This window comes from Macaca nemestrina, chromosome 7 (assembly GCF_043159975.1).
Source record: "Macaca nemestrina isolate mMacNem1 chromosome 7, mMacNem.hap1, whole genome shotgun sequence".
In the NCBI taxonomy this organism is placed as follows: domain Eukaryota; kingdom Metazoa; phylum Chordata; class Mammalia; order Primates; family Cercopithecidae; genus Macaca; species Macaca nemestrina.
In genome coordinates, this window is record NC_092131.1 from 36,226,485 (window position 1) to 36,241,737 (window position 15,253).

The following is a 15,253-nucleotide window of genomic DNA, read 5'->3' on the forward strand; positions in this document are numbered from 1 at the left end:
GGACTCTGTTCTGGAAAAACAACAAAAGCATGAACATATCAGAGATGTAGGACAAAGGAAGCCACTCGATGTTCATTGAGTGTGTACGATTTGCCAGTCACTGCCTTTACATGTCTGGTTCTGTTTAATTCTTAAAACATGAGGCTGTAACTACTTTACCAGATGAGGAAACCATGCTCAGAGATTAGGTAATTTTCCTAAGAACGCAGATGGTAAGTAATGGATGGGATTTAAGTCCCAGTCGAAGTTAAATGTCTTTTTCTCAAAAGATGATGCCAATGGGTCATTAGTGACAAAATTCATACATAGAAAAAGTATCCAACATTACTGCGACATCTTTATTCTTTTAAAATCACACAGGACACAGGTCATATTTAACATTATCCAAGTCGTTTTTTTTTTTTTTTTTTCTTTTTTTGAGACAGGGTCTCTGTCGCCCATGCTGGAGCGCAGTAGGGCAATCCCAGCTCGCTGCAGCCTCGACCTCCTGGGCTCAATCTATTCTCCCACCTCAGGTAGCTGGAACTACAGGCATGTGCCACCATGCTCAGCTAATTTTATTTTTTGCAGAGATGAGGTCTCACTATGTTGCCCAGGCTAGTCTTAAACTCTTGGGCCCAGGTAATCCTCCTGACTTGGCCTCCCCAAGTGTCAGGATTACAGGTGTGAGCCCTCACACCCGGCCAGCCCTCATACACCAATGTGTGCCATCTTGCACTTTAATATCCACTGTTTATTCTGGGGAAACAGCACTTCACAGTTGCTCAAACATTGCACTACGAGACTGAAATCTGGATTCAGATCATCATCTTACATTTAACTAGAGGCAAACAGTGTAAGTTTGCTGGGCCCATTTTCTTTGCCCCTGGACTGTCGTTCTTATCCCCACCTAAGGAGTTAGTAACCCAACCCAGCTTATCACCAGCACCAGATCTGGAGTGCAAGCAACTGGCCTTCCCAGTCAGCTCATGGATGAAGATCTTCCATCAATGCAGGCCCAACAGCACCTTCTCCCAGGAGCTCCCAACCCATGTGCCAAGCCCTACAGAATTAACATATAAGCCCTGCAAACCATGTACGAATCATGGTCTAAACAGACCTTTTGAGCTTGTTAATCGGAATATTTTGTAGCATCCAGTCTTATGCTAGTCCAAGAACTCTAGAATCTGTAGAACTGTTGAACCAAATACAAGCAATAAACTCTACTGCCAGCACTCAATTAGCTGCACCGCTGGAGAGGAACAGTGACATGGTGGATTAAAAAAAAATTGGTTCAGTTTGACTTTGGAATGCACTGTTTTTTTTTTTTTTCAGTAGATTAACTTTTCTAATTATATTTTGCACAGCCTAATATTAACAGGCATTTGTATTCTCTGGGCACACAACATCTGACATTGAGAGCTAGGAGATGCAGCCCAAAAATGTGCTGGTCTCAGAGAATAACAATGTTATGAAAAATCCACGGGTGGATAATGAAGAGGAAGCTAATTATGAAGTGCTCTGCAAATATCAAATCATAAGCAGAGAAGGCAAAATAGTAATTATCTATCGACATGTGGACAGAGTAAAAAAGTTTATTAACATTCTAAAAAGGACAGAAATTTTCAAGAATCATCATTAGTGTTGATGAAAAAATTCGGATGCAAGGAGGGTCAGTGAGTTATTGGGTGGTCTTTCAAGTAAGCAAATCTCAAGCAATAATACCAAAGCGTTTTAAAAGAGCGTTTAAAATGAATTTTATTCTTTGAATTTTACAAGTAGTCTTTAGAGGCTTCAAACAAGAAGTTGCAAAACTCTAATAAATAGCTTGCCCCAAGTCCCCAAACAAAATGTAAAATGAAATGAGAACTAAACTCAGAAGGATAAGCAAGACTTCAGAATGCTTGGATGTTAGCAATATTTCTCATTTACAAAGAGGTATCAGGCAATGTACAATCTCCTTCATACAAGTCAAAGAGAGAAAGAGACAGACGATTGAAATCTTTACAAAGCACTCCGAAATCTTCCTACTTCCATGATAGAAATGTCACCAGAAAAAAAAAATCCCATGGAGAAATCACAATCAAGAATGAAACTGTAGCATAAAAATCTGGTAGTGAAGGTAGCGGGGAGAAGAGAGGAAAATCCATCCTGTTTCTTTCTGGGATGGAGAGAGGAAGGAATTGAGATTCCCTGGGGGAGGGAACTTCCAATCAGATGCCGCTAGAGTGCTGAATGTTCCCTTAGACCAGAGTTGCCACTGAAAGGGCAGAGGGGTCGGTTTAGTGACAGTTACAAAGGCAACAAACAAAGGGGTCTCCTCAGGTCAGTCGACACTGGCCAGCCCCATGTCTCTGTGCTCTACAGCAGCGAGGGCCTTGGAAGAGTGACCCAGGGGCCCGAAGCAGCCTGCGTCACAAGACAGGAAAAATAGCACATCAATAATTTCTGCAGCGGAATCCTTTGGATGGCCATGAAAGGATGCAGAAAATACCGTGCTGAAATTTCACACTGGGACATGCAGATTTCAAAAGCCCATTCTACTATCACAATCATTGCTTCTAACAATCAAGGATTAAAATTCACAAACATTCACTGTTAGCTTTTCCTAGTTACAAATACTGGTGAAGTCTTGCTCTGGAGAGAAAGATTAATTTAGAGATATGGTCATTTTGAGCAAGCTAGAAAAACCAATTGTGCCACATTTTTAAAAACGACGTATACTTTTGACCAAAATGCATTCAAAATGCATACAGATAATAAGGTTTTAGTTTGGGGGCATTCTGAAATCAATTACTGTTTGGAGCCAGGAAGCTGTAAGATAGGTTGATTCCAATTTAGTGGGGCTCAATTAAGCCAAACAAAAAAGAGTCCTGCAGCACAAGTGGGACCATCTTCCTGGGGAAAGGGAGAAGCAGGAAATGACCTCACAATGCAGGACTGAGAAGGGGTGTGGCCTGCAAGCACTGTCAGAGGTGCTCTGGTTTACTGACTTGCTGTTAAATAACCCTGGTCCTGCTGATCTCTGGAGGACAGGTACACACAGCACTAGCTCATGCACGAGTCATTCAAGGGAGGTAGGCATTTTCTCAAAGCAACTCCCTCTCCAGGCATTTTAGGGAAGAAGGTAAGGAAATATCCCTCTCTACTCCCCAAACAAGTTATAAAAACATTCTTTTTCTAGGAATAATGACATTTGTTAGAATAACAAGGGAAAGCTTGGGTTACCTGAAGTTGATAAGAAAGCTGATGGGAATAGAGGCAGATGGGCCAGGGGGCGCCCTGGTCCAAGGCCCAGTTTCTTCTTAAATACATAACAGATAAAGATATTGTGCAAAAAAATAAAGACATTCACATTTTAGCAGTTAAACTTTTACTGTTTAAAATTTTTATTTACTTTTTTTTTCTTTTCTACAAAAGGCAGGTGATGATTGTTGATCTGCAACTATTGTGTTGTGCACTCCCCGAAAAGGGGCAGAGTAGGAAGCCAGGGAAGGTGCTCTGAGGATGCTTTCTATGGAAGGAAAAGGGCTGCAGGACACTCACTGGAGGGAGTGTCTGGGCCCTTCTCCTGTCCTCCTCAGCCTTCCCTAGCTCATGTCTATGGTGTTGAAGACCCATTCCGTGAACTTCTTCAGCTTGTCCGAGGCGTTCTGGGACTCCTCCTGTAGCCTCAGGTTGTCCTCTCGCAGGTGCTGCACCTCCGCCTGAAGGTGGGCTTTGTCTTCTTTTTCCTGGGAGGTAGAGTGAAGTAGAAAAGCTAACAGGTGTGGCCCCACCTTGCCCAGCTCTTCTGAGAAGTAGCTATGGACCTGTTTTGATCTTTTGCCCATTTCTGTTTTTTGTTCCTCCAAACACCTGTCTAAACAGCCTGGTAGCAGGTGCTAAGACACTCTCAGCTCAGGGAACAGGGCTTCTAGAGAGATTCAACCTCGCAGGATTAGCTGTAAGTAATGCTGGAATGTAAGTACATTAATGTGTATTTTAACGTCCTTGTTAGTCAGGATTGTCTTAAATTGTAGACAATTGTTTTGGTGGTTGATGTCTTGGTATAGTCAAGGCCGCCCCAAAAACAAAACATTCAGTTCTTTTGGTGCAAAAGCCCCAATAACACCAACTACATGGGAGTCTGGGCTACCGACACATTACACAAGGAGTGGGGAGGCCGGGAGAGGACCCAGATGGGGCTGGCTGGGGTTCAAAGTTTTTCACAAATTAGTGAACAGTTTTTCTGTACGCCTGACGCCAAACACCTCCTTGCACTGTGTGTTCCGGTGGCAACTGAGATCCCTGCAGCCCCAAACACGTGCAGGCACCAGGAAGACACTCACATCTTATTTCACTATGCTACTTAAAAAGGGCTCTCAAGGTTCAAGGGCAGTTTGCACAGACTGGGCAATTTGCTTTGAGAATACGTGTTTACCTTCTTCAAATCTTCCCGAAGCATCTTCAGCATACCTTCCAGCTGGTCCACTTTAGAAGCCAGAGTGGGAGAGGAATCTTTACTGCTGGGAACAAGAAACAAAAGATCATGTTGGCAGGGGCCTCCATGGCTGGGATTTGTTTTTTTAATCTGAGGAGGCTGTATTTATAAAATGGTTTTCAATGTCAAATTACTCGGTATGGCGACCCAATGAGTATTTTTACTTTACAAAATAAAATGGTAATCTTAAAAAAAGGTAATACAAGCTTGAACTGCAGGAAATCAATAGCTTCCTTTGTTAAAGATGCTGCATCTTCACGACTAAAGAATGAAGCGCAATAGTGAAAATGGTCTCTCTGGCAGCACAAGAGGTACTTTCTGGCAGACATACTTGTCAAACAGTAAAATGATTCCCAGGGAGGCTCTGGGATCTCTAGTGGGCTTTGAAAGAGGAGTTGCTCCCCTGTGTGTGGGAAGGAAGCTGGGGAGCTGATGTGATAGGCAGGTTGTCTCTGGTCCCCAAGTGTGTGGTCTTAGCTACTCATGCAATTGCAGCTAAGGCATCATGCCTACGTCTCAAACCACTAGGACTCAGCAAGCGCATGTATAAGCATGACCATCAGCGACACTGTGGAAGATATTGAAAACCCAGACTGCAGGACTACACAGCCCAGACAGCGGGGATACTTAGAGCAAATTCTCTCTCCTACCTGACCCAACCGGTCCTGAGGGCATAAATGTATTATGGCATTAAATAATAATGAATATTTGTCATTATGGCCATATAAGTCATCAAGAATAGTTTAATTATATCTATTGTATTTAGTTACAAAGTGTTCTGACTAAAATGTAAAGTGGCCCCGCGCTGATGAGCTTCACTCAGCTATTCCGTGTGGCTTCCATCTCTTCTCCCCACAGCTGCAGTCACTGGCAGGTGTGACACAAGGTACAGAGTGCTGCCCTCGCACGGGGACCAACCTGCTGAAAGGCTTCATCTGGGCCAGAGCCTGGTCCTCCAGCTGATCACTGTTGGATGCAGCACTCAAGGGGCGATGGTTTTCATCACTAGCAGCAAAAAACGAGGCTCTCTGGACTGGAAAGGAGAGAAGAAACCATTGAGTATTTTGGAACCACACCCTGGGCCCTATCTATCAAAGTCAACAAGTGGTCTAGTTGACAGTCATGTCTAGTATTTCCAGTGCAGGATGCACTGGAAATCTTATTTCCCAGCTCTCACAGGGAAAAATATGACTGTTTTAGCTGTAAGAGGATTGTACCATTGTAATTTCCCTTTAAAAAACATTTGTGAGTCAATTTCTAGTCCCCCCTCATCACAGTAGCATTCTATGAAATGTTTCTCTGGAAACAGTCCTTGTGCCAAATTTCCAGACCAAGGCTTTCCACTCAGCAATGAAATAAATGCATTCGAGAGCTAGCATTATACTTAAAACTTCTTGAAGTATGTCTTCCACAAGATTCCTGGACACTCTGGTTGGCTTTAACATAAATCCATACCAGCTGTGTTCCAAAACATACCAAGTTAAAATTTAAGCCAAGAAAACTAAATCAAATTTAAAATAATCTCCTATTAAAACCCAAAACTTCTACCATTTGTATATGAAGGAGATTAACCAACAAACTGAAAAATCAAGTTAGAACTAGGTATTTCCATCTGCTAGATAAACAGCATGAAGGTAAAAGCATCCGCTGCTGACCACTCCATGGTTGCCCGACTTACAGGTTCTGTGGCCTAGTAAATTTCCCCCCAAAATTCAAACTTGACTAAATAGCAATTTTCAATTCTCCTAATTAAGAGCAACAACAACAACAAAAACAGAAAAAAAAATCACCTGCTATAATTTTGTAAAGAATAAGAACTATACATTTTAGAAAGATCTTTAAATGTAGAAAAAAGTCAGTCTTCATTCAAAAAACAAAACAAAAAACCCAGCTGACAATCTTATGTCTACACACACATACCGCACTACTTTTTCTGTTTTCATTACAGCAGACAAGATCAGTACCAGTCTGAGGACCTGCATTTAAGAACTGCCAGCCTAAAGTGAGCACACGGCCAGCAGGCTGGCAAGGAGACAATGCAGACAGACAACGTGCTACTGCACACGGAGACGAGGGAGAACGGCAAGGGAGATGCCCCACATTTGTCAGGACAGGCACGTGGCCAAGCAGGGCAAGCACTGTGACACTCAGCAACAACGTCTTTGCGACGTGATGAAAGATCCTCTCTGGATACGTGTTCTTTTCAGTCAAGGGACAGCTGGGATTCCTCTTCCCACTGCCCTTCCCATATACAGAGGAGGTGAGGCATTCATGTTATGAATCCTGTGGAGGAAACACCAGGTGGCATCTGATTACATAAAACGTGCTTAAGTGTCCAGCTTAGGGTCTGGTCCCTACTGAGTGCTCAGTAACTGGTAGCTCATCTGGTGAGGCACATATGTTGTGTGTCCAGAGAAGTAGAGTGGACGGAGACTGCTCACTCCGCCGGCACCCTGCAGGGTAGCCCTGCAGGATCCTGGGCTGTCCTGTGTGGATTCAGTGGACTCACCCTCGTAGGCTTTGGCAGCATCTACCAGGTTGGACCAATCCAAGTCCGCAGCAGTGTCAGGCAGGGGCATCAGGCCAGGGTCGGGCATAGGCTGCCTGCGGGTCTCCTGGATGTCAGTGAGGGAGCTGTCGGAGGCCGAGAACTCTCCTGCAGGAAAGGAGGAGGAATGAGATGCTTCTTGTGCCTGTGGGAGAGCCACTCAAAACTTACCTGTTTCCTGTTACCACAACAGATTGTAAGCCATTTGTGACTGTTATCAATGTCCAGGTTAGCAGACTGTTAGTGGCTATTCTAAAGCTGACTTGAAATAGGAATGGGCTTCCTCTAGTCTGTCTTCATTTTTTTACAACCTCCCATTCTCTCCCTTCCAGCAGTGAGTCATGGCCAAGTTAGTTTTGCACTGAGGCACTAAGTCTGCTTTTGTGAGAGCTGTCTGTCCACAGCAGGGCCTGGCCAGCACTAGCACCTCCTTTCCCGCAGAGCCAAGGGATTTGGGCCGGGAAGAAGAGGCCTACTTCAACAGAGAGCTGGATTTTACAGCCAGACCAGGGATGTTTCTTCCTATTAGAGGGGACAATAGGGCTTATTTTTTAAAATTTTTTTATTTTTTGAGACAGAGTCTCACTCTGTAGCCCAGTCTGGAGTGCAGTGGCACAATCTCGGCTCATTGCAACCTCCGCCTCCCAGGTTCAAGCAATTCTCCTGCCTCAGCCTCCCAAGTAGCTAGGACTAAAGGTATGTACCACCATGCCCAGCTAATTTTTGTATTTTTAGTAGAGATGGGGTTTCACTATGTTGGCTAGGCTGGTCTTGAATTCCTGACCTCGTCGTGATCCACCTGCCTCAGCCTCCCAAAGTGCTAGGATTACAGGCGTGAGCCACTGCACCCAGTTTAATAGGGTTTGTTTTTATCTGGCCTGGGAGTGGTAAGGGACAGAAGGCCCATGCCTGCCCTGTCTGCTATTCAGGGGCAGCCCACTGGGTTCCATGGTCAAAGGTGTCCAAGGGGGTGTGAGGGGCAAATCAAGGGATGTGAGTGTGCTGGGTTACTCAGACAGAGCTAAGGCAGGAAGGTGATTTTAGGGGTGGAACTGGTATTATTCTTCCCAAAGATGCAGTCATCACATGAGCTATTCTTTGGATCAATTTTGGGTTGCAGCAGTCTAACATCCCAAGCTCTTCCTAAGGGGACAATTTATTGAATATAAATATTAAACCACTGTAACAACAAACTGACATATTAACAACTAAGCTCTGCTTAGCCTGGGGCAGGGAGGACTGGGCAGAGTGAGCCACCCTGAACACTGAAGGCAGCTCCTACTGCTCCGGTTAATGCAGGCAGATAACAGGAAGGGTGGCTGTTGGGGTCCAGGGAAAATGTTGCTCATGACATAAAAATGTGCTCAGTAGGCAGAAGCTGGGTGGAAGCGAGGGCAGAGCAAACCACTCCACGAGAAGGAGCACCCTTGGAAGGTGACTGCAACACTCAGGTCCATGCAAACACAAAGTTAAGCTAAATGCTCAGCTAGAATACTTAAGTGACTCCAGAAAGATCTGTTTCCCAGGAGTTAAAGAGTTTCATGTATTAGCCGGGCGAGGTGGCGGGCGCCTGTAGTCCCAGCTACTCGGGAGGCTGAGGCAGGAAAATGGCCCCCGGGAGGCGGAGCTTGCAGTGAGCTGAGATCCGGCCACTGCACTCCAGCCTGGGCGACAAAGCGAGACTCTGTCTCAAAAAAAAAAAAAAAAAAAAAAAAAAAAAAAGGGTTTCATGTATTATGACAGCCCGGTAAGCCAGTGTATTAAGTGCTTTGTTTTCCCTTTCAAATTACAAAAAGAACTTCTCTGAAGTACAGCTGCTGGTTATTACTGTGCTTAAAATTAGCAAAATTATGAGTAAATGGAAGTTAACAAATACTGCAAAATAGTAAACGTTAAGTTCTACTTAAATGTGCTCCCACCAAGGGTAAGTAGGAGGAACAGATAATTCTGTAACTCACAACCCTTCTGCCCTTTTATCTCTGGGGCCCGACTTTCCATGTGGGGGATGAAAGAAGTCACGCTTCCTCATTCCCCAAACACATTTCAGTGGAAGTCACCAAGCAAGGTAGGGCTGAGGGATCAGCCCAATGAGGACTGCTTGGTTAGGATGTGAAATCACTGCACCTGCTATCTTATTCAGGAAAACAAGAAAAGCTGATGGGAAGGGCCTCAGAGAGGGCTGCCTGTTCCTTCCCTTCCACTGTGGACTCATATGGGCCCTTTAGTCCCAGGACTCCTCGTCTGGACAATGACCATGTGTGGGAGGCAGATTTCTGGGCTGCTCTTTTGGAATGTAGGCTTCTACGACTCAGGGCCTACTCTGACATGACACATGCAGAGAAGACTTCACGAAGGGGTTACACCTTTACACTGCAAAGGCAAAATTAGAAGTACAGGGAAATAAGAGAGCAATCAAAGTAAGGCAGGAATAATGGAATTCAGGGAAGACTGACCCTGATGTAGGGAGAGAAGGAGATAAAAAGGTTAGGGACAGGAGGTCACTACCACAAGGCTTATTCTGGAGTCTGATGATAAAAAGTGGTCATTTCATGTGCCAACCTTGGTTCACTGGAGGTGACTTCCTGGAGCAAAGAGAACCCAGATATAAGCTGCAGGTGGATGGGGGAGGAAGCAGGGGAAGCTGGCATGAGCCTTGTGTGATGCCTGCCGGGGCGAGCAGGGTGGGTGGGCCTGTGCTGCTGAGCAGTGAGTAGGACGGATACATGGAGGAACATTCATGAGCGTGGGCTGAGAGCTCAAAAATAAGGCAGCAAAAGCAAGAGATGTAAAGAAATTACTGTTCCAGAGAAGCAGCAGAAGGAAAAGAAACGTGGGTATGAATGGACACCAGAGATATAAAAGCTGCAGCAGAGTTCGCAGAAGGAAAAAGGACAGAAGGGAGGAAGGGTGAGAGCAGTGCATCTGGTAAATGATCAGGAACACTGGTTCCATGACAGGCATCTGCTGTGCTGGGCCACAGCTATGAGGGGAGGTGTAGAGCCCTGGAATGGGGTGGACAGAGACAGGAAAAAGGGAAAAACCAAATTTTAAATCCTGAGTCCCAGAACATGGCCCTTAATAAAACTGGGATCTAGCTGGGTCACAAAGCAAACAAGGCATATGTGGACCAGGTGCAAGAACATGGAGGTACCCATTATCCACAGGCCTTTTCCTTACATAATGCTTGCCTGCTCACTGCATGAATAAATCAATGAGTCAACAAATGAGTGGTTGACACCACAGGCAATTTCCTTACAGCCTGGGAAAGACTGAGAGCAATGGCAAGTCTGGGTTCTTACGGTGGCTATAGGAAGCAGTGGATACAACTCTCTAAGAAATAACTAATCTAGTGCTAGCCAAATTTGCTCAATCAAAACAGCAGCTGGCATGGTTGCTAAGAATACCAATTCCCAGACTACTCTTTTGGAGATTCAAATTCAGGAGGTCTTGGGTCCAGTGTGGGAATCTGTTACTTCTAGCAAGCATCCTGGGTGACTGTGGTGGTCTGGGATTACAGGAGAGAGAGGGCAAATGACGAAGGGGCGGGTGAGCTGAGACCATCTGAGCATGGATACAGGACCCCTCTCTGAGCACACCGAGTGGCAGCCACGTCTGGGAACACTGACCATCATCAACAGGGCTGTCCAGGCTGCAGCTGAAAGACCACTTACCATGCAGCGATTTCATTCCTAAGGTGTAAGAAGGCCTCCTCAATGGGAGTGACTTGGGGAGAGAAGGGTACGTGCTACTGAAGAGGACATCGTTGGGCAGGGCTTGGTCCAGAAGTGATGCCCTGGAGGTGAAAAAGTGCTCCCTCTGGCTACTGTAAATGCTCTCGTCCGACAGTGTTCTGTGCAAGGCCCGCCGTGAGGTGGGGGTGCTGGGGAAAGGAGACTGAGGAGAGGAGAGTGCGTGGAACTGAAAAACAGGATCGAGACAAAAGAAAGTCAATTTTCTGGTTCAGATCCCTGAGACCAAGGTTGGGGGAGGGTGGGATAACCAAGTTACTGGTTCAGATACACCCCCAGCAAGGAAGCTTCAGGGCCCACTGTCTATTTCTACATCCTCAAGGAGCTAACCCAAGAGTTCCTGGTCGTTATTGCTTAGTCTGGCATGCTGCCTGCAGCCTATCGGTGCTCCCTACGTGATTCAGGTATGTGATTAAGTGGATTTATCAAGATCGTGTGTGGTTAAAAACAAGACTTTAGGATTAGACAAATGTGACTTTTATTTAAATCCTGTGTCTCTCACCAAATCATACAATCTCTCTGAGCCTAATTCCTCGTTTGTACAATGGGAGCACAAAACCTCTCGGGATTACCACAGGGATTAAACAAAACGCTGGACTGAGCACAATGGCGGGTGTCAGTGGCACGAAGAAATGGTGTTATGGCCCCTGGGGGAACAGAGAGCCACAGTGCTAGGAGGGTGTCCTGATAAGCTTGTCAGATGATAACATGCTTGCTGGGCAACAAGGGTATTTGATCATCAAAATATTTTAACTCACATAGCAGGTAGCTCTTGATTACTAACTTATACCAACTGAATCTATCAAGGTAGATACATTTCATGAGTTTTGGAGAAAGTTTATTTTTTGAAGATGCATTTCTATTCATGAAATAAGAATAGGGTAGGCTGGGCATGGTGGCTCATGCCTGTAATCCTAGCACTTTGGGAGGTCAAGGTGGGCAGATCACTTGAGGTCAGGAGTTCAAGACCAGCCTGGCCAACATGGTGAAACCCCATCTCTACTAAAAATGCAAAAATTACCCAGCCGTGGTGGTGTGCACCTGTAATCCCAGCTACTTGGGGGCTGAGACAGGAAAATCGCTTGAACCCAGGAGGCGGAGGTTGCTGTGAGCCATGACTGCGCCACTGACCTCCAGCCTGGGCAACAGAGTGAGACTCTGTCTCAAAAAATAAAGAAAGAATAGGGAAGTCATCTTTATAAATAACAAATAACTATATATTTATTTATACGTGACAAATAGTTCCAGATGTATCTCTTATTGACATCTTTTGCCTTTGTGACCAAATCTGATTTTACTTGAGATTTTTTCTGCAAATAGCAAGCTTCTGAGAATCCCTTGCACTGAGAACAGCAGACACATTAAAAATAGCAACCTGAAAGGCAACAGAACATTTGACCCATGAACAATAAAGTCATTCTGATTCAGTTCCTCTTGGGCCACTGTCTGCGTCGATAGGGAAAATGATGTGGAGAACAGGTGAAGACGTGAGGAGGCTGTCACCACTGGTTGAAAGCCACCCTGGGACTTCCCATGATACTTTGAAGGGGCAGACAGAGAATGATTTAGCAAATGCTCCATTTAGTGGGCTGAAATACACAGTGGATACACAGGGCCTAGCATGCTTCCACTCAACTAGCCAGGGGTGAACCAGGTCCAAGCTACCCTCAATGTGGTATGCACAGCTGCTGCATAAATACCAAAAGATTATTAATCAAACACATTGTTAATACATCCAAGGTGTGACCAACTGGGTAAAAATTATGTTCACTTTAAAAAAATTCATGATGAATTAAATCCAAAGTACATATGTACTTGTCTAGAAACTAAATTGCTGTGATAAATGCTTTGAGAGAGAGAACTTGGAATGAAAGTGACAATTTCCCTTCTCTTTTTGTGGAGAAGAGTGAGCATTAGAGCCATTATATGGCTTGCTAACTGTAATTTTCTTAAAAAATAAAACCAGATTAAAACCAAAACCAAAAAAACATCTCCACCTGCAACGTTCTAGGACTATCACATAAGGCTCCTGCCTGCCAGGTCAGATCTCAGATTTCGGTACGGAAAAACTGCTGCTAAATAGTTTTCAGCACCCCTGGTTTTAGTAAAGGGATTTCCTTTCCAGTATCCCCACCCTGACAGTTTTACAGGTGTGAAATCCTCCGCCAATTCTAGTTTCAGCCTCTTTGGGAAACGTTAATATGCTTCAAGGCCATGAACAGCTACCTTGAAGAGCTTCTTTAAGCAGTGTGCCCTGTGAAAAGCTAAAACACCCTGCACTGAAGGGAGGCAGGGCAGGAAGCAGAGGAAGCAACCTACCCCAAAGGTGTTCTGCTCATTCATTAAAAGGTAGGAGAACACAGCCTTGTCCGAGAATGTTGGGATGGCCCCTCGCCCCATCCTCTTCAACTTCAGTCTTAAAGGTTTACAGAACTATCTGCTTCCCAAGAGCAGCCCCTGCCTGCCTTGCAGGTTGTACCTGGGATCGCCCAGGAGCGCTGCCCGGTGTTACCAGCCCTTGGGAAAGAATCATAGTGGAGTGGGATGGCACTGGAAGTGGGATCACACCTGGAAGGGATTTCAGAGGACATTCGAGAAGGGGGCTGGTTCTAACTTGTGCTCCAAGGAGGCCCTAAAGGTTCCTTATAGCACCACTGCTATGGAGAGGTTCAAGTGGGACCCAGGAGTCCAGGCCATCCCATCCCTCCCATAAGAGAAACTCTGCTGTCTGAATTCTATATAATGGGGTTCCATGTGTGATTAAAAAAAAAAAAGGCTTCCTGAGCTTTAAGACTGGTTGGGCACCACTGATCTCCTCTGGTCCTCTATCTCACAGTTGAGGAACGGGGCCTGGAGAAGTGACGTTTTGCTTCATGCCAGTCTCCTGTTCTCTCATTCTTTGCAGTGCCCCTGGTTATTAGTGACATGTGTCACCTGCACTGACAAGAAGCTTTTCCTAAATACTGGAGCCACATGAAGCCTCCTCCTTTGGTATATACCTGAGAGCACTGGCACAGAACAACTGTCTGTTCACTTGTCAGACTGTATGCCACCCTTGGGGAAAATAAGGTTATCCCATCTCTGCTTGCCAGTGAGGTTTCTTAGAGTGCTGCAGCTCTGCCACTGTTCTTGAGGTCCTTGCTCTCCTGGCAAATGAGACTGGGAGTGACCCTGCCACTCAATATTAACAAAAGCTCATAGGTAGCACTGGCTATCCAGGAAAACCAATGTGGCACAAGAGTGGCTTCGGAGTGTCACAGCCCAAAGCTGGCCATGACACCTAGTATCCTGAAGTCTGAGGCAGTGGTTTGGAGCCTTGAGCCAGGAGTGGCCTGGAAGACCTCTCAAGGGCATGCCAGCCTTACTGACACAGCAGAGCCTCCATCATTCAGATGACGACTCTCAGAAGACAAAGGGAGCTAAGCTAGCTCATCTGAAACTAAACCTGCTCAAATAAGATGAAACTGGAGAGAGAAAAAACCTGAGCCTATTCCCAGTTCTTGCTCACTGTGATGGTTTAGCCAGCACAAGCACTTTCTTCACAGAGTCTCACAGTAATACAGTCACAACATAAAGAAAGCACACTCCTGTTTCAAATAGGAATGCTAAAGTAATTCATTTTGGAAATAAAAGCCAAGACCTGGAATAAGGACAAAATCAAACATTTGCCTTCAATTATTTCTACTGCGTAAGTAAATCAAAAGAATGAAGGCTCCGAGCTTGCCCCTTGCCAAAAATGTTAAACTAGGAGTTGGAAGAAAAACTCCACTCAGGGCAGGTTTTATTTCCCTTTAACCTCAAAAGAAAAATCTGGAATAATTTTTATTTTGAAACTGGTACTGAAACATTTTAATATACCTCTTTGGATTTTGATGGATAAAGAAAGAAGTTTCAAGCACTATCTTTTGCAAGGTTGCTAAGGAAACCATTTGTGCCCTGAATGATGAGTCAGAACTGTTAAGTGCTGGCTTATGAGACGGAAATTACAGAAATCAAGAGTGGCTACATCTGTACAATGATTTATTAACATAAATCATGTTAAGAAATCATTTATTTCTCGATGAAACTCTGGAGTGGTCCTTGGGGGTACATTTAGTTCCTATCAATGTTGAGTTTTTAGGTTTGGGGGTTTATCTGGTTTGTCTGGGGAGATGCGCGCGCACACACACACACACACACACACACACACACACACAGACACATGGTGCTGGGGAAGCCTGAGGGCGACAGCCCCACACAGCTGCTCCACCCGCCATGCCTCTTGCACTCTGATCACAGCATGAAGCTGGTGTGTGGTTTAGGAAATATTCTAGCTTCCACTTCAATCAATTCAATTCTCAAGGTCCTTCTTAAAGCTTTCTAGTCTCTTCAAATAGACTACAAATCATCCACCTAAGAACCTAGAGAACAGAAAACTTCAACGTTTGCAGCCATAACCTTTCTGGGGGTGCACTCCCTTCTCCTAGGAGACCCAGAAGACCTCAGACAGAAATA

General features: G+C 45.1%; 1 protein-coding gene and 1 long non-coding RNA gene across 16 annotated transcripts in view; one reads left to right on the forward strand and one right to left on the reverse strand.

The window, feature by feature from the left end:
* Positions 1 to 1,711: 1,711 nt before the first annotated feature.
* The window catches only part of LOC105494308 (signal induced proliferation associated 1 like 1), a 410,938-nt gene continuing 397,396 nt past the window's right edge, over positions 1,712 to 15,253 (reverse strand). For 12 of the 15 annotated variants that reach the window (XM_071099944.1, XM_024796720.2, XM_071099940.1 and 9 more), the window contains 5 exons: positions 10,682 to 10,928; positions 6,972 to 7,118; positions 5,381 to 5,495; positions 4,403 to 4,487; positions 1,712 to 3,713 (listed from right to left, as the gene is read on the reverse strand). In XM_071099944.1, coding sequence (XP_070956045.1) covers positions 3,570 to 3,713; positions 4,403 to 4,487; positions 5,381 to 5,495; positions 6,972 to 7,118; positions 10,682 to 10,928 — 738 coding nt within the window. In that variant the 3' untranslated portion in view covers positions 1,712 to 3,569. The remainder of the gene's footprint in view (positions 3,714 to 4,402; positions 4,488 to 5,380; positions 5,496 to 6,971; positions 7,119 to 10,681; positions 10,929 to 15,253) is intronic. The other 3 variants (XM_071099945.1, XM_071099943.1, XM_011762630.3) reach the window with 1 other exon arrangement.
* LOC139364256 (uncharacterized) lies at positions 2,972 to 6,550 on the forward strand. Its single transcript, XR_011625766.1, has 4 exons — positions 2,972 to 3,106; positions 3,850 to 3,925; positions 5,321 to 5,521; positions 6,411 to 6,550. It is a non-coding gene; the product is annotated as an uncharacterized lncRNA (long non-coding RNA).